General features: G+C 40.4%; 1 protein-coding gene across 1 annotated transcript in view; it reads right to left on the reverse strand.

Moving 5' to 3' along the window:
• Nucleotides 1-21,402, reverse strand: part of LOC139753912 (sodium- and chloride-dependent glycine transporter 2-like) — a 105,230-nt gene extending 83,828 nt beyond the window's left edge. The window contains exons 1-4 of the mRNA XM_071670871.1: nucleotides 21,227-21,402; nucleotides 2,341-2,475; nucleotides 2,042-2,185; nucleotides 1,725-1,932 (exon numbers count right to left, since the gene is read on the reverse strand). Of these exons, the coding sequence (XP_071526972.1) occupies nucleotides 1,725-1,932; nucleotides 2,042-2,185; nucleotides 2,341-2,475; nucleotides 21,227-21,374 (635 nt within the window). The 5' untranslated portion in view covers nucleotides 21,375-21,402. The remainder of the gene's footprint in view (nucleotides 1-1,724; nucleotides 1,933-2,041; nucleotides 2,186-2,340; nucleotides 2,476-21,226) is intronic.
• Nucleotides 21,403-21,839: the final 437 nt, after the last annotated feature.

Below are 21,839 nucleotides of genomic sequence, written 5' to 3' on the forward strand. Positions count from 1 at the left end.
CACTACAACCATGATAGTAAACAACACACTACAACCATGATAGGAAACAACCCACTACAACCATGATGGGAAACAACCCACTACAACCATGATAGGAAACAACCCACTACAACCATGATGGGAAACAACCCACTACAACCATGATAGGAAAAAACCCACTACAACCATGATGGGAAACAACCCACCACAACCATGATGGGAAACAACCCACTACAACCATGATGGGAAAGAACCCACTACAACCATGATAGTAAACAACCCACTACAACCATGATAGTAAACAACCCACTACAACCATGATAGTAAACAACCCACTACAACCATGATAGTAAACAACCCACTACAACCATGATAGGAAACAACCCACTACAACCATGATGGGAAACAACCCATTACAGCCATGATGGGAAACAACCCATTACAGCCATGATGGGAAACAACCCACTACAACCATGATAGGAAAAAACCCACTACAACCATGATGGGAAACAACCCACTACAGCCATGATGGGAAACAACCCATTACAGCCATGATGGGAAACAACCCACTACTGCCATGATGGGAAACAATCCACCACAACCTTGATGGGAAACAACCCACTACACCCATGATGGGAAGAAATTATGAGATGGATAACATTTCTTACCTTCAGGTGAGTGTGGTCCATTGTATTCAGCGACACATTTAATGAGGAGCAGTTATGGAACATGAGAAGGTAAAGGCGAGGTACACATGCGTACAATCAATTTACCACTGACGCGACTTACGTTTACTAGACGTTATCCCTAAACCACACTCCAACTCTCTGAATGACTAGACACACTCCAACACTCCAACTCTCTGAATGACTAGACACACTCCAACACTCCAACTCTCTGAATGACTAGACACACTCCAACACTCCAGCTCTCTGAATGCCCGGTCACACTCCAACACTCCAGCCACCTGAATGACCGGTCACACTCCAACAGTCTGATTCACCAATCCTTCTTCAACAGTCTAACTTACCAATCATTCCTCAACAGTCTAACTTACCAATCATACTCCAACAGTCTGATCTACCAATCCTGTCTCAACAATCTGACTTAAAAATCATATTCCATCAGTCTTACTTACCAATCATACCTCAACAGTCTTACTTATCATACTCCAACATTCCGACCAGACATTCGTTCTCCAAAAGTCTGACTTACCACTCGTACTCCAACAGTTGTCTCCAGCTGTCTGACTTACCAATAATACTTCAACAGTCCAACTTACCAATCATATTCCAAAAGTCAAACTTTTTTTTTTTTATATTAGCAGTCGGCTCACCAATCATACTCCAACAGTCTAGCTTACCAATCATACTCCAACAGTCTAGCTTACTAATCATACACCAAGAGTCTGATTTACCAAATCTTCTATTATTCTTTTTCTATGGTGATTTAGATATTGAGTATCACCAGCTATAGGGGACGCTTTCCAAACGCTAAGAGGGGTAGTCGAGCTATGGAATGAATTCGTTGGTAAGGCAACACGTTCAACAAAATCATAATGAGTGAGTCTGGAAATGTATCTCAGAGGTCACTTGAAGGAATCAGAACTAGATTCATAGTAAGGCAGGTTCTAACACGCCCCTTGACCCGTTCACGCAGACCTTGAGCCGTCATCAGACGAGCCCGTGCGTGCCAGATAGGGAGGCATTGCGGTCATACCAACAACAACGTCTATCGGAGGTTACCTAAAGAAATCCTCGCTGGAGTAAAACCTGTAGACGGAGCCCACGGCGGCTTTGGTAACGTTGGGCTCGGAGGGATTGTAACAGTGCGTCTCGTTATAGGAGGTAAGGTTTGCCAGGCCACAGTAGTCGTCGGGGCTGAGACAGGTCCTGTTGTAGTAGTAGAGGGACTGGTTCCTGCAGACGTCAGATGCTTGCTCCGCAAAGCACTCTGAGGTAGGGGAGCGAGAGTCGTCAGGGTGAGTGGTGCATTAATAGGGCTCTTGAAAAACATTTTATATAATACAATTCTTAAGGTATGAATAAGAGCTTCGTCTTACCGACAGAATTGAAGTCATTGTCACAGTGGCCCCAGGGCAGCGAGGATGAGAAGGAGGCGTAGATGTAAAATAAGGACCAAGCTATAATGACGCTGAAGTACACTGCCGTCAGCAGAGAATTCATTATCATGCCCCATCCCAGGCCTGCAGGAGGAGGACCTCACCACATCACAGTGAAAGGATTCCGACATATTTATATTCTTGATAAAAAAGTAACTGTAAAAAGAATGAGGTTATGATCAAGGAATTGTTCTCCACTCATACGTATATTAAGAAGACAGGCAACAGTGATGACTGACCTGAGAAGACTGGAACCATTTTGGGGTAGAGAGTAGCTGGGCTGAGACTCACGTACTGGCCGATGGAGAGTTCGAGGAAGTAATTAGGCAGACCAGCAGACAGCAACATGACGGTATACGGGATGAGGAAGGCCGCTGTTGGCACCAACAGAGAAGACCAAGTATTACTTACTGACATCATTAAAGGAGTTAAAGAAAGAGTTGATCCTCATGAGGAACAGATATTGAGCTTATCCGAGTGGTTTGGGAGACTACTGACTTCTCCAAACATAGAATGATATTGATAATGGAATAAACTGTTTACTATTTGATTCTGCTTTTGTAAGTTGGGATACTCGTTACAATTAATTGATAATGGAATAAACTGTTTACTATCTGATTCTGATTTTGTAAGATGGGATACTCGTTGCAATTAGACTGATAATGGAATAAACTGTTTACTATTTGATTCTGCTTTTGTAAATTGGGATACTCGTTACAATTAGACTGATAATGGAATAAACTGTTTACTATTGGTGGTGCTTTTGTAAGTTGGGATACTCGTTACAATTAGACTGATAATGGAATAAACTGTTTACTGTTTAATTCTGCTTTTGTAAGTTGGGATACTCGTTACAATTCGTTCGAATTTGATCAGGGGCCAGCTAGTGTTTCAACCTATAAAGTAACAGAACATTACTTTAACTATTTTCGAAGACAAGACCGCGTATAGAATAATCAAATTCAACATGGTGGTATAGTTGACGCGACAAAGCGTCAGTTTAGACCAACGTATGTTTTATGAAAATAGTTGCGATGGCAGCCAGAATCCTTAGAGAGGCCAAGCAGAAAATGAAAGTAAAAAAAGAGAACTAAAATGGAACAAAACAAGAGAGTAACAATCGAATAACATTCGTCTGGAACAGAACTTAAGTCCGGCCAGACATGAACGCGCGGTGAATATGATATACTGGTCGCCGACGATCTTTAACCACTTAAGCACGAATTTATGGCTTGAGCATGACGGGACAACTCTTACCTACGACGCTACAATTCTTAAGTACGGAACCATGATACAACCCTTAAGTAGTACAGTGCAACCACTGAGTACGACGGTACAACCTTTGAGTATTTTGGTACAACCCTAAAGTACCACGATACAACCCTTGAGTAGTACAGTACAACCCTGGAGCACTACGGTACTACCTTTGAGGACGACGGTACAATCTTTGAGCACGGCGGTACAGCCAGTGATACAACCATTGGTTATGATGTTGTGGCTCTTAGCCTGATCGGGTCTAAGGCCGGGCCATCACAGCCAAGGATCGAACCGTCCTGTTGTGGTTGTTTAAAGGACAACGTCCTGAACACCTGTTGGGTCATTATAAAAGAAAAATACATAGGAATTCAGACAGTACCAGGCCATTACTGGGTCTTAACGAGGCTGTTTGTGACGGTGGAAGATATTCGAACCTAGCAGTTTAGTGTGGCAAGAGTAAAGAGATATACAAATATTTCATAAGAAAATAAACTGTAATTTTTTCAGGTATCTAAGGACACACAAATAATGTCAACCGTGGACGTGAAGCTAAATGTTTATCAAGTGTATGCTTAAACGTATCTATGGCGCTACTTTCAGGTACTCTGATCAGGAAATCATTCCATACAATTCTTAACCTACCTGTTGACGGATAATAACTTCCTCTCATTCGAAGTAAAACGTTTGCCAGTGAATTTATATCCATTACCACAGGCGAGATGAGATGAATCTATCCTTTAAGTAGCTGGTCTGACCAATCTTATTGATGCCTTTGATAATTTGGAATGCCTGTATTAAAGCACCTCTTATGTTTCGCTTTTCTAAGCTAAACAGATACAAGTCATTTAGTCGACTTCTGTAGGATTCGGTTCTCGGTCCGGGAATCATCTTCGTGGCTCGTCTATGTACTCGGTTCATTCTATCAGTATTTTTCTTTTTTCAAGTATGGTCACGAAAGCAATAAGAAATCAGAGATGGCGATACATCACTAACTTGTAAACAGCTCTTCCTATATTCCGGGTAATTTTTTCACCACCTTTCACTGCTTTTGAGCACTGCCTACCTGGCTTTAGGCTACCAGAGAATATTATGTCCAAGTCTTCTTCCTGAATTACCTACTGTACCTTCACACAATTAACACTACTCTTGTTTTCGTTGTTACTACCGCTGGGTAAGATCTTGTGTTATTGATATGAACATTCATCAGCCACCTGTGAGTCCAGGTGGTCGGTACCTTTGCGTCCGTGTAAAGCTGCAGACATATGATTTCCGGTGTCAATTAATTTCCCCACTTAGCATCGTTTGCTGTTTTCTTCAGCCTACAGTTCGATCCATTATAAACATCATTAATGTTTATGTGAAAGAAAGGTGGACCTAAGACTGATATCTGAAGCATACCAATTATTACCTTTAACCTGACCATCGAAGTACAACCCCATTTATACCATACGACTTCTGTAAGTATGTAAGATTTGATGTGGAACTTTATCGAATGCTTTTTGAAAATCTAAACAGACGCCAACAACTTCTTTACTCTCCTAATTCATGTTGATTATCTCGTAAAAGAAAACATACAGAGTTGTCGACGACCATTTTGAGAATGGTTTATTAAGTGGAAGTCCACTAAATAGGATACAGACTAATCCACAATGATGATTTCCATAATTTCCATAATTTCCGGGCTTTGATTTACTACTTTTGTAATATCGGTGTTACATCAGGATATACCAATGTTCTGGCACTTTCCCCGTAGCAAGTGACTCAGTGAAAAGACCAATCCAGGTTGAACTATATTATATTTCACTTCTTTCATCATCGATGAGATTCGTCTGGGTCTGCTGTTTTATTTACCTATATTCTATTTAGTACTGATAACATATCTTCATCTTCTGTTAGTACTTCGCATAACATTTTCCTCTAAGTAATGGAACTGTATTTGGCGTTTGATTCTTTTTTCTTTTTTAGTTGTAAATTCGGATAAAAGAAGTAATTCAGCCACTTTGCTCTGGTTTCGTTTAAACCAAATCCTCCGTTTCCCATAATTGTTGGATCAATTGACGAGGTAAAATCACACTTGATTCTAACAGAACCATTAAACTTCTTTGTTTTTTCGTATTTTCAGCAACGGACGCTCACACTGGCGTTTACCTTGACATATGTAAGTCTCTTGATTTCTCTACGCTAATTTACATGATTTACTTTATCACGTTGGTCAATGATCTCGCTTAGTTTTTTATGTGATACTTTCTCAGACAACAAAGATATCTTTACGTTATCGTTTCAACATTCCAACTTCGTTTGCATTAACGAAGTCACCTCTGATATGCCCGCCAAAAGAAATGTGATGGTCATTAAAAATGTGTAAGTCCAAAATCTGGCGTTTTCTCGTGGTTTTTCTGGTGATCACTTGTACCAAACTTTTCCTCAACCTTAACTTTGTTAACGAGATCCTCATTTGTAGCTAGAACTAAATATCGTATGTTCTCAGCGCGAGTAGGTGTCTCAACGCGAGTAGGTGTCTGCATATATTTGTATTAAGGCGCGATCAAAGTTAAGCTGCAACTTAGATACTGGTATATCAAAATCTCGCACTGTGATGGAATCGCGTCTATCATCACTTCCTTTTATCTAATCTCGCAAAGTCTTTCATCTACCTCCGTTGTCTGTGATGTGGTCTTGTTAACTAATCTTAATGTTATTTTCTTCGGAAACATATCTTTGATTCCTACAAAGATGGAGCTGACTTTACCAAGAGGTACGACATTTTTCATAACAGGAGTGACATGTGCTGAGGAATTCTCTTCCTCTCTTGTCTTTCCTTCCTCATATATAATTTCTTCCTTTAAGAGTCGGGTCTATAAACACCTGCAGAGTCCTGATTAATTTCTATTACCCGCATTCCTGAGACTGACCGTGATTGCTATATGTGTGTGTGTGTGTGTGTGTGTGTGTGTGTGTGTGTGTGTGTGTGTGTGTGTGTGTGTATTTTCCTATACGTAATTAGTTATTTGTAATTACTTATACTATGCGGGGAGAAGATTTTCACACTCCATCTCTTGAACATTCTCTTTTATACAACTTAATTTCTCTATACTATAAAAGTTCACATTTTTTTTTATTAAATTTCTTACTTAATCTTCTTGTTATGTCGTCTGGTTGTTCTATCCCTACACCTCTTAGACGGTTCTCCACGTCATCAGTCTGTTTTGAAAATAAAGGATGTAGTCAGGTTAGCGCTCGCTCATCTCTAGCCTCTCCCTGTAATTCAACTCTCTTAATTCTGGTACCATCTTTGTTGCCTTCCTCTACATCTTCTCTCGTAGCTCTGTGATTTTTCAGGTACAGTAACCAGACTTAAGAAGCTCATTCTGGTTTTGATCATGTAGGATATGTACAACTTACGTAATACTTCCTTAACTATATAGTTGAAAGCTACTCAGATATTTGGCAGCATATAGTTTGCTTACTTAATTATTCTTCTAACATGGGACTCTGGCGATAGGGTATGGACAATATCGATTCCCAAGTGCTTCTTACACACAGAATCCTGATGCCTATTTACTACTGGATCATAATCATATTGAGGTCTTCTTTCACCCTGTTCCATCCTCATTGCTTTACATTTACTCGGGTTGAATGTCATCAATCATGTATCAGACTAACTTTGGAGTCTGTTTAGGTTCTCTTATAAGTTGATGCAACCTTCTTCGTTTTCAATTTTCCTTAAGACCTCTGTTTCATCTGCAAATATATTTGGGTAGGAGTTCATACCTTCAGGTACGTCATTCACATAGGTCAAGAAGATTAATGGTCCGAAACAGAACCCTGCGGCACTCCGCTGGTTACCTCGACTCTGGTGACGTCTTCGAGGGTCACCATCCTCACAGCATGAGCTTGGCCAAGGTTATTGGGTTGGATTATCGGTCGACTAAGCTGTTGGGGGAATATCCCACAGGCCCACGTAGCCCTTACAGCATGGAAAGTCTGGTACACTTTGTAGGTACAAGTCCAGGGTACTCTTAAACTTCTCCACTGACCATCTCAGGCTGTTTCCCATTATTGCAGGGAAATGGTGAAGAGTTTAAGGGGTTTAAGGTGTGTGATAACAATTTGTGATTACTATCTATGTGTTACAGGGAGAGAGTTTTACACTCGTGTATCCCCGTCGCTCAACCCTGTATGCACCACGTCTTTACTCCTACGTATGTATGAACACGCACACCTTAGCCTCAGCCAGGTACCCACTTAATCGACCAGCCCTTAGAAGAGGACGAACGTCTGGGTGGACTCTGGACCGGCTGCCACGAACAGGATTCGAATTCATGCGAGTTTGATCCAAGGTGGCCCGTGCTTGCGTAACACTACGGAGGTCCGTTGTGTGTGTGTTTGTGTGTGTGTGTGTGTGTGTGTGTGTGTGTGTGTGTGTGTGTGTGTGTGATATTGGTTGGCTTATATAAGCGAAATGGGTGACCGTGAGTGTGCAGCTTGCGCGACGCATAAAAATACTCTAATGTTATCACAAACAACGTAAACACAATGAACAGAGTCTCTCTTGTGAGCAACAGATGACGAAGGTGCATCGTTGTGGCTTCATGACTCACATGATACAGGATGTTTTGACCTCATGATCCTACGCAAAACAGGATGTTGTGACCTCATGACTCACACAAAAACAAGATGTTGTGAACGTCGTGACCCACACGAAACAAGGTGCACATTTCTCCACAAATGCTTCCAAAAATCAACTAGAATTCACGTGTACCTCATTCTTAGTCATATTTGAAGTTAGAATGTACAAACAGTTACATGATTCAAATGGCCATTCTGCCATAATTTGGCCACAGTTGTCACCAATCCTGCTGTTGGTACAAAGTACACAATCCTCATAATCAATCTTTTATCATGGCTAGGTTCACTCCGGAGGATTAGTGTTCGATTTGACATAGAGTCCACAAGACTGAGTGTTCACTCTATCATAGAGGTCGAGAAGACTGCCATTCACTCTATCATAGAGGTCCAGAAAACTAGTATATACTTTGTCGTAGAGGTCGAGAAAAATATCGATTACTCTAGTCATAGAGGTCCAGATAACTAGTGTTAACACTATCTCAGAGGTCCGCTAGAGTAGTCAAACAGAATAATAGAATGTCTTTGATCTTCATTTAGATAATTTCTCATTTGCTTCGTGATGACCGTTTCCAGTGGTTTACAGCAGACATTGTTCATCATATTAACATATATTCAAGTGCATTCTCACCAATGTAGTGGACTTGAAGAGATTCTACAACCCTTAAGTGCATAGGGTGACGTTCCTTCAGGATTTTGATTTAAAAGTTTATGTATCGTCTTTTAATCTCGTTGCTTCCCATAAGCCACCCCATCTCTGCATTGCTGTCACTAACGTATCTGTCTTTGTGAACACATTTTCGAAGTCAACATTTCTCATTTAACGTAAATCCATGTCTATTGCATCAACTAAGTCATTCTGCCAATATGTCTTTACTGTGTAATTGCTCTGGTAAATTCATTTAACATCTATTCATTTTTTTTTTTTTTTCAAAATTCCTCTGATTTTTCGTCCACATCTGCGCTTAATTTTTATTCTTACATTTTTTTCCTCATGTAGCAAACCATTCGTTTTATCCTTCTATTATCTCTTTCTGCTTCCTACCACTGGTGCACATCTATAGACACTTCTGTTTTGTTTTGTTTTCGCATAATCCACCAGTGATAAAAGAATACATACTTTATTTACTTAAGGCCAACCACCAAAACATGGAAGTTCACGCAGCATTTCACTTGAACACATTGGACGTAAGTTGAGGACATTCAGGAGAAAAATGAAAGGCTGTAATGAACATATGTAGACGGCAGGGGAAGACACCGATCCGGGATGATGGGAAGAGGAATGTGGAAGATTTGTCGTGTGAGTGAGGATTAATGTGACCTAATTAATGCAAGAGAGACTCGCTGTAAGAAAACTTACGACTGGGAATTTTACTCTGGATCTGTCTTGCTGAGGTCTGTTATTTCATGAGGTGTGGTGATCAATGTTTTATCTGGGGATCCGAGATGAACTGCAGGAGGGAGGACTGATTGACTGATCATTGCTGCAATTGCGGCTAATCTTTATCGTGCGCCCCTGCTAAGCCTGTTGGCATTGGCGCAAAAGAGGACGTAGAGTGCACAAAACGGGAAGTGGGAGACCAAACTTTCGCATCTATCGGAAGATCAACGTGTGCAAATGTCCGCCTTGTTGTCAAAACACCCGGAGGTTTTTCGAAACACACCTGGACAGACCTCGCTCGCAACCCATGATGTGGACGTGGAAGCAGCCCGACCGGTTAAATTGGCTCCGTACCGGGTGAGCCCACAACGAGAGGCCATCCTTCACACTGAAGTGAACTATATGCTTGAGTACGACCTGATTGAGCCATGTCAGTCAGAGTGGAGCTCCCCTGTTACTCTCGTATCCAAGTCCGATGGGACCCATCGGTTCCGTATTGACTACCGCCGGGTTCATGAGGTAACAAGAACTGACAGTTACCCCCTGCCGCGAGAGGAAGACTGCACAGATCGCGTCGGCAATGCTCGCTTCCTGTCAAAACTAGACCTCAGGAAAGGGTACTGGCAGATCAGATTGACGGAGAGAGCACAAGAAATTAGCACCTTTGTAGTGCTAGGACAAACTTATAAGTGTAAAGTGATGCCTTTTGGCATGAAGAATGCCCCTGCTAAATTTCAACGATTTATGGACATCCTCATCAGAGACCTGCCTGGTTGTGTCGTCTACCTGGATGATATTGTGATATACAGTCAGAGTTAGGACAAACATCTACAGAGACTTGACAACGTTCTGACGGCCTTGAATAAAGCTAACCTTGTTCTCAGTTGGAACAAATGCGAGTTTGTGAAGGCCAAGGTGCAATATTTGGGTTATGTGATCAGTCAAGGTGAGCTAGCCCAACCGACTGCAAAGGTCCAGTCTTTATCCCAGATGAGTGCCCCCCGATCTCGAAGAGAACTGAGACGTTTTATGGGTATGGTTGGGTACTATAGGATGTTCATTGTAAATTTTGCAACAGTCGCAACCCCTCTGACAGATTTATTGAAGAAAGATGTCAAATATGTTTGGAATGAGCAGTATTTTGCAGGCCCCAGATTTTGATCAACCTTTCAAGTTAGCTGTTGACGCCAGCAATGTGGGAGCCGGTGCTGTCCTCTTGCAGGAGGACGAGAACCATGTTGAGCACCCTGCAAGTTATTTTAGTAAGAAATTCAATCAAGCCCAAAGGAATTATTCTACCATTGAGAAGGAACTTTTGTCTTTAATATTAGCATTGCATCATTTTCATGTTTACTTGTGTCCTTCACGCAATGTCATCAAGGTGTATACTGATCACCACCCATTGAAATATGTTAATAAGTTCCGAGATAAGAATCAAAGGTTAACTAGGTGGGCCTTGTTCCTTCAAGAGTATAATTTAGATATTCACTATATTGCTGGCGCACATAATGTGTTAGCTCATTGTTTATCCCGCTCTTAACGTGAGAAAATTCCTCTTCTAGGAATTTTCTCCTTTAAGGAGGGGGGTGTTACGAACACGAGTGTGTGTCCTCGTATATGCTGAGTTGCTATTTCTTATCAGAGCGAGGAGTGATGCCTGAGGCTGTCTCGGAGTTTCTGTCCACCTAGCATTTTATGAGAGTGTAACTACGCCGAGACTCTGGGACCCTCCAACCAATAAGAATTGCTTATATTTCCATAGCCAATCAAAATGTAAGGTTGTATAGCAGCAAGGGTGAACGCTTGACTTCTTGTATCCACTACACCCGCTGGGATTTGATTCCTCTCTCTCTAGCCCAGTGAGGTGGGTGGTGTCCCCTGCTGTAAACCTGTAAGCCTGTAAGCATGTGAGCCCTGCTGTGCTATAAGCCCGTTACCCGAGTGCTTTGTTATAAGCCCGTTACTACTGTGTCACGTCAGGTTTAACTAAGTGTTTACTGTATTACATCAGATTTAGCTAAGTGTTTTCTGTGTTACATCAGGTTTAGATAAGTGTAACGATGAAGTTCATTGTGTCACGTCAAGCGTAACTAAGTGTCACAAGAAAGAGATCTCCTGGCTTGAAATCTTATCTGGAATGTTATCTCATGTTCAATGTTACACTCTCTTTCAGTGTTAACTTAATGATTCATGCTTGATTTATGTGCCTATATTTGTACACTTGAATTCTTTCAGTATAAGTAGATTTAATGTAATGGTGGTCCTTAATTCAATCCTAACTTTATTATTGTGTTATCCTGAGTTGTGCAACTTGTCAAATCTATATCGTCCTTGCAAGACAAGGATCAGTAGTATTTGTAACATATATGTTACTGGCGACCTTGCCTGAATAAGTGTTGACTTCGTAACAATATATATAAATATATATATATATATATATATATATATATATATATATATATATATATATATATATATATATATATATATATATATATATATATATATATATATATATATATATATATATATATATAAGAGTGAGTGCTCAAATTACAGAGGTATAAGTTTGTTGAGTATTCCTGGTAAATTATATGGGAGGGTATTGATTGAGAGGGTGAAGGCATGTACAGAGCATCAGATTGGGGAAGAGCAGTGTGGTTTCAGAAGTGGTAGAGGATGTGTGGATCAGGTGTTTGCTTTGAAGAATGTATGTGAGAAATACTTAGAAAAGCAAATGGATTTGTATGTAGCATTTATGGATCTGGAGAAGGCATATGATAGAGTTGATAGAGATGCTCTGTGGAAGGTACTAAGAATATATGGTGTGGGAGGAAAGTTGTTAGAAGCAGTGAAAAGTTTTTATCGAGGATGTAAGGCATGTGTACGTGTAGGAAGAGAGGAAAGTGATTGGTTCTCAGTGAATGTAGGTTTGCGGCAGGGGTGTGTGATGTCTCCATGGTTGTTTAATTTGTTTATGGATGGGGTTGTTAGGGAGGTAAATGCAAGAGTTTTGGAAAGAGGGGCAAGTATGAAGTCTGTTGGGGATGAGAGAGCTTGGGAAGTGAGTCAGTTGTTGTTCGCTGATGATACAGCGCTGGTGGCTGACTCATGTGAGAAACTGCAGAAGCTGGTGACTGAGTTTGGAAAAGTGTGTGGAAGAAGAAAGTTAAGAGTAAATGTGAATAAGAGCAAGGTTATTAGGTACAGTAGGGTTGAGGGTCAAGTCAATTGGGAGGTGAGTTTGAATGGAGAAAAACTGGAGGAAGTGAAGTGTTTTAGATATCTGGGAGTGGATCTGGCAGCAGATGGAACCATGGAAGCGGAAGTGGATCATAGGGTGGGGGAGGGGGCGAAAATCCTGGGGGCCTTGAAGAATGTGTGGAAGTCGAGAACATTATCTCGGAAAGCAAAAATGGGTATGTTTGAAGGAATGGTGGTTCCAACAATGTTGTATGGTTGCGAGGCGTGGGCTATGGATAGAGTTGTGCGCAGGAGGATGGATGTGCTGGAAATGAGATGTTTGAGGACAGTGTGTGGTGTGAGGTGGTTTGATCGAGTGAGTAACGTATGGGTAAGAGAGATGTGTGGAAATAAAAAGAGCGTGGTTGAGAGAGCAGAAGAGGGTGTTTTGAAGTGGTTTGGGCACATGGGGAGGATGAGTGAGGAAAGATTAGCCAAGAGGATATATGTGTCGGAGGTGGAGGGAACAAGGAGAAGAGGAAGACCAAATTGGAGGTGGAAAGATGGAGTGAAAAAGATTTTGTGTGATCGGGGCCTGAACATGCAGGAGGGTGAAAGGAGGGCAAGGAATAGAGTGAATTGGAGCGATGTGGTATACCGGGGTTGACGTGCTGTCAGTGGATTGAAGCAGGGCATGTGAAGCGTCTGGGGTAAACCATGGAAAGCTGTGTAGGTATATATATTTGCGTGTGTGGACGTATGTATATACATGTGTATGGGGGGGGGGTTGGGCCATTTCTTTCGTCTGTTTCCTTGCGCTACCTCGCAAACGCGGGAGACAGTGACAAAGCAAAAAAAAAAAAAAAATATATATATATATATATATATATATATATATATATATATATATATATATATATATATATGTATATATATATATATATATACATATATATATATATATATATATATATATATATATATATATATATATATATATATATATATATATATATATATATATATATATATATTGTATATATGTATATATAATTGTATATACATATATAAAATTTTGTGGGGGAGGTGATAACAAGTAGTGGTGATGTGAGAAGGAGATGGAGTGAGTATTTTGAAGGTGTGTTGAATGTGTTTGATGATAGAGTGGCAGATATAGGGTGTTTTGGTCGAGGTGGTGTGCAAAGTGAGAGGGTTAGGGAAAATGATTTGGTAAACAGAGAAGAGGTAGTGAAAGCTTTGCGGAAGATGAAAGCCGGCAAGGCAGCGGGTTTGGATGGTATTGCAGTGGAATTTATTAAAAAAGGAGGTGACTGTATTGTTGACTGGTTGGTAAGGTTATTTAATGTATGTATGACTCATGGTGAGGTGCCTGAGGATTGGCGGAATGCGTGCATAGTGCCATTGTACAAAGGCAAAGGGGATAAGAGTGAGTGCTCAAATTACAGAGGTATAAGTTTGTTGAGTATTCCTGGTAAATTATATGGGAGGGTACTGATTGAGAGGGTGAAGGCATGTACAGAGCATCAGATTGGGGAAGAGCAGTGTGGTTTCAGAAGTGGTAGAGGATGTGTGGATCAGGTGTTTGCTTTGAAGAATGTATGTGAGAAATAATTAGAAAAGCAAATGGATTTGTATGTAGCATTTATGGATCTGGAGAAGGCATATGATAGAGTTGATAGAGATGCTCTGTGGAAGGTATTAAGAATATATGGTGTGGGAGGAAAGTTGTTAGAAGCAGTGAAAAGTTTTTATCGAGGATGTAAGGCATGTGTACGTGTAGGAAGAGAGGAAAGTGATTGGTTCTCAGTGAATGTAGGTTTGCGGCAGGGGTGTGTGATGTCTCCATGGTTGTTTAATTTGTTTATGGATGGGGTTGTTAGGGAGGTAAATGCAAGAGTCCTGGAAAGAGGGGCAAGTATGAAGTCTGTTGGGGATGAGAGAGCTTGGGAAGTGAGTCAGTTGTTGTTCGCTGATGATACAGCGCTGGTGGCTGATTCATGTGAGAAACTGCAGAAGCTGGTGACTGAGTTTGGAAAAGTGTGTAGAAGAAGAAAGTTAAGAGTAAATGTGAATAAGAGCAAGGTTATTAGGTACAGTAGGGTTGAGGGTCAAGTCAATTGGGAGGTGAGTTTGAATGGAGAAAAACTGGAGGAAGTGAAGTGTTTTAGATATCTGGGAGTGGATCTAGCAGCGGATGGAACCATGGAAGCGGAAGTGGATCATAGGGTGGGGGAGGGGGCGAAAATCCTGGGGGCCTTGAAGAATGTGTGGAAGTCGAGAACATTATCTCGGAAAGCAAAAATGGGTATTTTTGAAGGAATAGTGGTTCCAACAATGTTGTATGGTTGCGAGGCGTGGGCTATGGATAGAGTTGTGCGCAGGAGGATGGATGTGCTGGAAATGAGATGTTTGAGGACAATGTGTGGTGTGAGGTGGTTTGATCGAGTGAGTAACGTAAGGGTAAGAGAGATGTGTGGAAATAAAAAGAGCGTGGTTGAGAGAGCAGAAGAGGGTGTTTTGAAGTGGTTTGGGCACATGGAGAGGATGAGTGAGGAAAGATTGACCAAGAGGATATATGTGTCGGAGGTGGAGGGAACAAGGAGAAGAGGGAGACCAAATTGGAGGTGGAAAGATGGAGTGAAAAAGATTTTGTGTGATCGGGGCCTGAACATGCAGGAGGGTGAAAGGAGGGCAAGGAATAGAGTGAATTGGAGCGATGTGGTATACCGGGGTTGACGTGCTGTCAGTGGATTGAAGCAGGGCATGTGAAGCGTCTGGGGTAAACCATGGAAAGCTGTGTAGGTATATATATTTGCGTGTGTGGACGTATGTATATACATGTGTATGTGGGGGGGGGTTGGGCCATTTCTTTCGTCTGTTTCCTTGCGCTACCTCGCAAACGCGGGAGACAGCGACAAAGCAAAAAAAAAAAAAAAATATATATATATATATATATATATATATATATATATATATATATATATATATATATATATATATATATATATATATATATATATGTATATATATATATATATATATATATATATATACATATATATATATATATATATATATATATATATATATATATATATATATATATATATATATATATATATATATATATATATTGTATATATATATATATATAATTGTATATACATATATAAAATTTTGTGGGGAGGTGATAACAAGTAGTGGTGATGTGAGAAGGAGATGGAGTGAGTATTTTGAAGGTGTGTTGAATGTGTTTGATGATAGAGTGGCAGATATAGGGTGTTTTGGTCGAGGTGGTGTGCAAAGTGAGAGGGTTAGGGAAAATGATTTGGTAAACAGAGAAGAGGTAGTGAAAGCTTTGCGGAAGATGAAAGCCGGCAAGGCAGCGGGTTTGGATGGTATTGCAGTGGAATTTATTAAAAAAGGGGGTGACTGTATTGTTGACTGGTTGGTAAGGTTATTTAATGTATGTATGACTCATGGTGAGGTGCCTGAGGATTGGCGGAATGCGTGCATAGTGCCATTGTACAAAGGCAAAGGGGATAAGAGTGAGTGCTCAAATTACAGAGGTATAAGTTTGTTGAGTATTCCTGGTAAATTATATGGGAGGGTACTGATTGAGAGGGTGAAGGCATGTACAGAGCATCAGATTGGGGAAGAGCAGTGTGGTTTCAGAAGTGGTAGAGGATGTGTGGATCAGGTGTTTGCTTTGAAGAATGTATGTGAGAAATAATTAGAAAAGCAAATGGATTTGTATGTAGCATTTATGGATCTGGAGAAGGCATATGATAGAGTTGATAGAGATGCTCTGTGGAAGGTATTAAGAATATATGGTGTGGGAGGAAAGTTGTTAGAAGCAGTGAAAAGTTTTTATCGAGGATGTAAGGCATGTGTACGTGTAGGAAGAGAGGAAAGTGATTGGTTCTCAGTGAATGTAGGTTTGCGGCAGGGGTGTGTGATGTCTCCATGGTTGTTTAATTTGTTTATGGATGGGGTTGTTAGGGAGGTAAATGCAAGAGTCCTGGAAAGAGGGGCAAGTATGAAGTCTGTTGGGGATGAGAGAGCTTGGGAAGTGAGTCAGTTGTTGTTCGCTGATGATACAGCGCTGGTGGCTGATTCATGTGAGAAACTGCAGAAGCTGGTGACTGAGTTTGGAAAAGTGTGTAGAAGAAGAAAGTTAAGAGTAAATGTGAATAAGAGCAAGGTTATTAGGTACAGTAGGGTTGAGGGTCAAGTCAATTGGGAGGTGAGTTTGAATGGAGAAAAACTGGAGGAAGTGAAGTGTTTTAGATATCTGGGAGTGGATCTGGCAGCGGATGGAACCATGGAAGCGGAAGTGGATCATAGGGTGGGGGAGGGGGCGAAAATCCTGGGGGCCTTGAAGAATGTGTGGAAGTCGAGAACATTATCTCGGAAAGCAAAAATGGGTATTTTTGAAGGAATAGTGGTTCCAACAATGTTGTATGGTTGCGAGGCGTGGGCTATGGATAGAGTTGTGCGCAGGAGGAGGGATGTGCTGGAAATGAGATGTTTGAGGACAATGTGTGGTGTGAGGTGGTTTGATCGAGTGAGTAACGTAAGGGTAAGAGAGATGTGTGGAAATAAAAAGAGCGTGGTTGAGAGAGCAGAAGAGGGTGTTTTGAAGTGGTTTGGGCACATGGAGAGGATGAGTGAGGAAAGATTGACCAAGAGGATATATGTGTCGGAGGTGGAGGGAACAAGGAGAAGAGGGAGACCAAATTGGAGGTGGAAAGATGGAGTGAAAAAGATTTTGTGTGATCGGGGCCTGAACATGCAGGAGGGTGAAAGGAGGGCAAGGAATAGAGTGAATTGGAGCGATGTGGTATACCGGGGTTGACGTGCTGTCAGTGGATTGAAGCAGGGCATGTGAAGCGTCTGGGGTAAACCATGGAAAGCTGTGTAGGTATGTATATTTGCGTGTGTGGACGTATGTATATACATGTGTATGGGGGGGGGGGTTGGGCCATTTCTTTCGTCTGTTTCCTTGCGCTACCTCGCAAACGCGGGAGACAGCGACAAAGTATAATAAATATAAAAATATATATATATATATATATATATATATATATATATATATATATATATATATATATATATATATACATATATATATCCCCTTTGCCTTTGTACAATGGCACTATGCACGCATTCCGCCAATCCTCAGGCACCTCACCATGAGTCATACATACATTAAATAAACTTACCAACCAGTCCACAATACAGTCACCCCCTTTTTTAATAAATTCCACTGCAATACCATCCAAACCTGCTGCCTTGCCGGCTTTCATCTTCCGCAAAGCTTTCACTACCTCTTCTCTGTTTACCAAATCATTTTCCCTAACCCTCTCACTTTGCACACCACCTCGACCAAAACACCCTATATATGCCACTCTATCATCAAACACATTCAACAAACCTTCAAAATACTCACTCCATCTCCTTCTGACATCACCACTACTCTTTATCACCTCCCCATCTGCGCCCTTCACTGAAGTTCCCATTTGCTCCCTTGTCTTACGCACTTTATTTACCTACTTCCAGAACATCTTTTTATTCTCTCAAAAATTTAATGATACTCTCTCACCCCAACTCTCATTTGCCCTTTTTTTCACCTCTTGCACCATTCTCTTGACCTCCTGTCTCTTTCTTTTATATATATATATATATATATATATATATATATATATTATATATATATATATATATATATATATATATTATGTATATATATATATATATATATATATATATATATATATATATATATATATATATATATATATATATATATATATATATATATATATATATATATATATATATATATACATTATATATATATATATATATATATATATATATATATATATATATATATATATATATATATATATATATATATATATATATATATTTCTTTTCTTTTCTTTCAAACTATTCGCCATTTCCCGCATTAGCGAGGTAGCGTTAAGAACAGAGGCCTGGGCCTTTGAGGGAATACCCTCACCTGGCCCAATTCTCTGTTCCCTCTTTTGGAAAATTAAAAAAAATGAGAGGGGAGGATTTCCAGCCCCCCGCTCCCTCCCGTTTTAGTCGCCTTCTACGACACGCAGGGAATACGTGGGAAGTATTCTTTCTCCCCTATCCCCTATATATATATATATATATATATATATATATATATATATATATATATATATATATATATATACATATATATATATATATATATATATATATATATATATATATATATATATATATATATATATATATATACATATATATATATATATATATATATATATATATATATATATATATATATATATATATATATATATATATATATATATATATTTTTTTTTTTTTTTTTTTTTTTTTGTGTTTGGGTTTGCGAGGTAGCGCAAGGAAACAGACGAAAGAAATGGCCCAACCCACCCCCATACACATGTATATACATACGTCCACACACGCAAATATACATACCTACACAGCTTTCCATGGTTTACCCCAGACGCTTCACATGCCCGATTCAATCCACTGACAGCACGTCAACCCCGGTATACCACATCGCTCCAATTCACTCTATTCCTTGCCCTCCTTTCACCCTCCTGCATGTTCAGGCCCCGATCACACAAAATCTTTTTCACTCCATCTTTCCACCTCCAATTTGGTCTCCCTCTTCTCCTCGTTCCCTCCACCTCCGACACATATATCCTCTTGGTCAATCTTTCCTCACTCATTCTCTCCATGTGCCCAAACCATTTCAAAACACCCTCTTCTGCTCTCTCAACCACGCTCTTTTTATTTCCACACATCTCTCTTACCCTTACGTTACTTACTCGATCAAACCACCTCACACCACACATCGTCCTCAAACATCTCATTTCCAGCACATCCATCCTCCTGCGCACAACTCTATCCATAGCCCACGCCTCGCAACCATACAACATTGTTGGAACCACTATTCCTTCAAACATACTCATTTTTGCTTTCCGAGATAATGTTCTCGACTTCCACACATTCTTCAAGGCTCCAGAATTTTCGCCCCCTCTCCCACCCTATGATCCACTTCCGCTTCCATGGTTCCATCCGCTGCCAGATCCACTTCCCAGATATCTAAAACACTTCACTTCCTCCAGTTTTTCTCCATTCAAACTCACCTCCCAATTGACTTGACCCTCAACCCTACTGTACCTAATAACCTTGCTCTTATTCACATTTACTCTTAACTTTCTTCTTTCACACACTTTACCAAACTCAGTCACCAGCTTCTGCAGTTTCTCACATGAATCAGCCACCAGCGCTGTATCATCAGCGAACAACAACTGACTCACTTCCCAAGCTCTCTCATCCCCAACAGACTTCATACTTGCCCCTCTTTCCAAAACTCTTGCATTCACCTCCCTAACAACCCCATCCATAAACAAATTAAACAACCATGGAGACATCACACAGCCCTGCCGCAAAGCTACATTCACTGAGAACCAATCACTTTCCTCTCTTCCTACACGTACACATGCCTTACATCCTCGATAAAACTTTTTCACTGCTTCTAACAACTTGCCTCCCACACCATATATTCTTAATACCTTCCACAGAGCATCTCTATCAACTCTATCATATGCCTTCTCCAGATCCATAAATGCTACATACAAATCCATTTGCTTTTCTAAGTATTTCTCACATACATTCTTCAAAGCAAACACCTGATCCACACATCCTCTACCACTTCTGAAACCACACTGCTCTTCCCCAATCTGATGCTCTGTACGTGCTTTCACCCTCTCAATCAATACCCTCCCATATAATTTACCAGGAATACTCAACAAACTTATACCTCTGTAATTTGAGCACTCACTCTTATCCCCTTTGCCTTTGTACAATGGCACTATGCACGCATTCCGCCAATCCTCAGGCACCTCACCGTGAGTCATACATACATTAAATAACCTTACCAACCAGTCAACAATACAATCACTCACTTTTTTAATAAATTCCACTGCAATACCATCCAAACCTGCTGCCTTGCCGGCTTTCATCTTCCGCAAAGCTTTTACTACCTCTTCTCTGTTTACCAAATCATTTTCCCTAACCCTCTCACTTTGCACACCACCTCGACCAAAAAACCCTATATCTGCCACTCTATCATCAAACACATTCAACAAACCTTCAAAATACTCATTCCATCTCCTTCTCACATCACCACTACTTGTTTTCACCTCCCCATTTGCGCCCTTGGGGAGGTGATAACAAGTAGTGGTGATGTGAGAAGGAGATGGAGTGAGTATTTTGAAGGTTTGTTGAATGTGTTTGATGATAGAGTGGCAGATATAGGGTGTTTTGGTCTAGGTGGTGTGCAAAGTGAGAGGGTTATATATATATATATATATATATATATATATATATATATATATATATATATATATATATATATATATATATATATATATATATATATATGAGGTTGACACAAGCAAAGAGGAGAGTAAAATCCTCTTGCCATAACCCATTAACAGTAACCAGATATAGAACTCACAATCTAAGTTCGCCCGCTTTGTACTTGAGATCTATTTCTACATCTACCTTTCTCTTGGCATAAATGAAAGAATGTCTACAGAAATATTACTGACCTCCACCGTTCTTGTAGCAGAGGTAGGGGAACCTCCAGACGTTGCCGAAGCCTATGGAGTAACTGAGGCAATACGAGAAGAACTGGAAAGAATTGGCCCACGTCTCCCGGCTGGGGCTACCGCCCACCTCATACCCCGGGCTCGTCATCGTCTCGCGCTTTGACGTATTGCTGCTTACTGCACGGAAGAAAGTAAACAAACAGAGGGAGTTCTTTGTGTAATCAAGAAGAAAGCTTTCTATAAACAATAAAACATCAAATATATTTCTGTGTCTACCTTCCTTTTGGTCCTTCCATAGACATTCTACTAGAGGGTTGTACAATTCCCCCATCATCCTGTCCCTAGCTACTTATCTCAGTCCCCTGCTTGCTCTTGTCTCAGATATGTCACATTTTGTAATAAAGCTACCCTATCTCCAGCCTGAGTCTGTTTCCACACGGATCTGTACATTACAAACGCATCTTATAACGCGATCTTCTGACCCCGCATATTTTACATTATCCAAGTTGATTTGTGCAACATTTATGATCATTTGCCTTATCATCACTTCCTACCACAGCCATCCTTGTAAATACAGCCGGTCCTTACAACACTGACCTTACATACAGTAAAC

Source organism: Panulirus ornatus, chromosome 16, assembly GCF_036320965.1.
Source record: "Panulirus ornatus isolate Po-2019 chromosome 16, ASM3632096v1, whole genome shotgun sequence".
Taxonomy (NCBI): domain Eukaryota; kingdom Metazoa; phylum Arthropoda; class Malacostraca; order Decapoda; family Palinuridae; genus Panulirus; species Panulirus ornatus.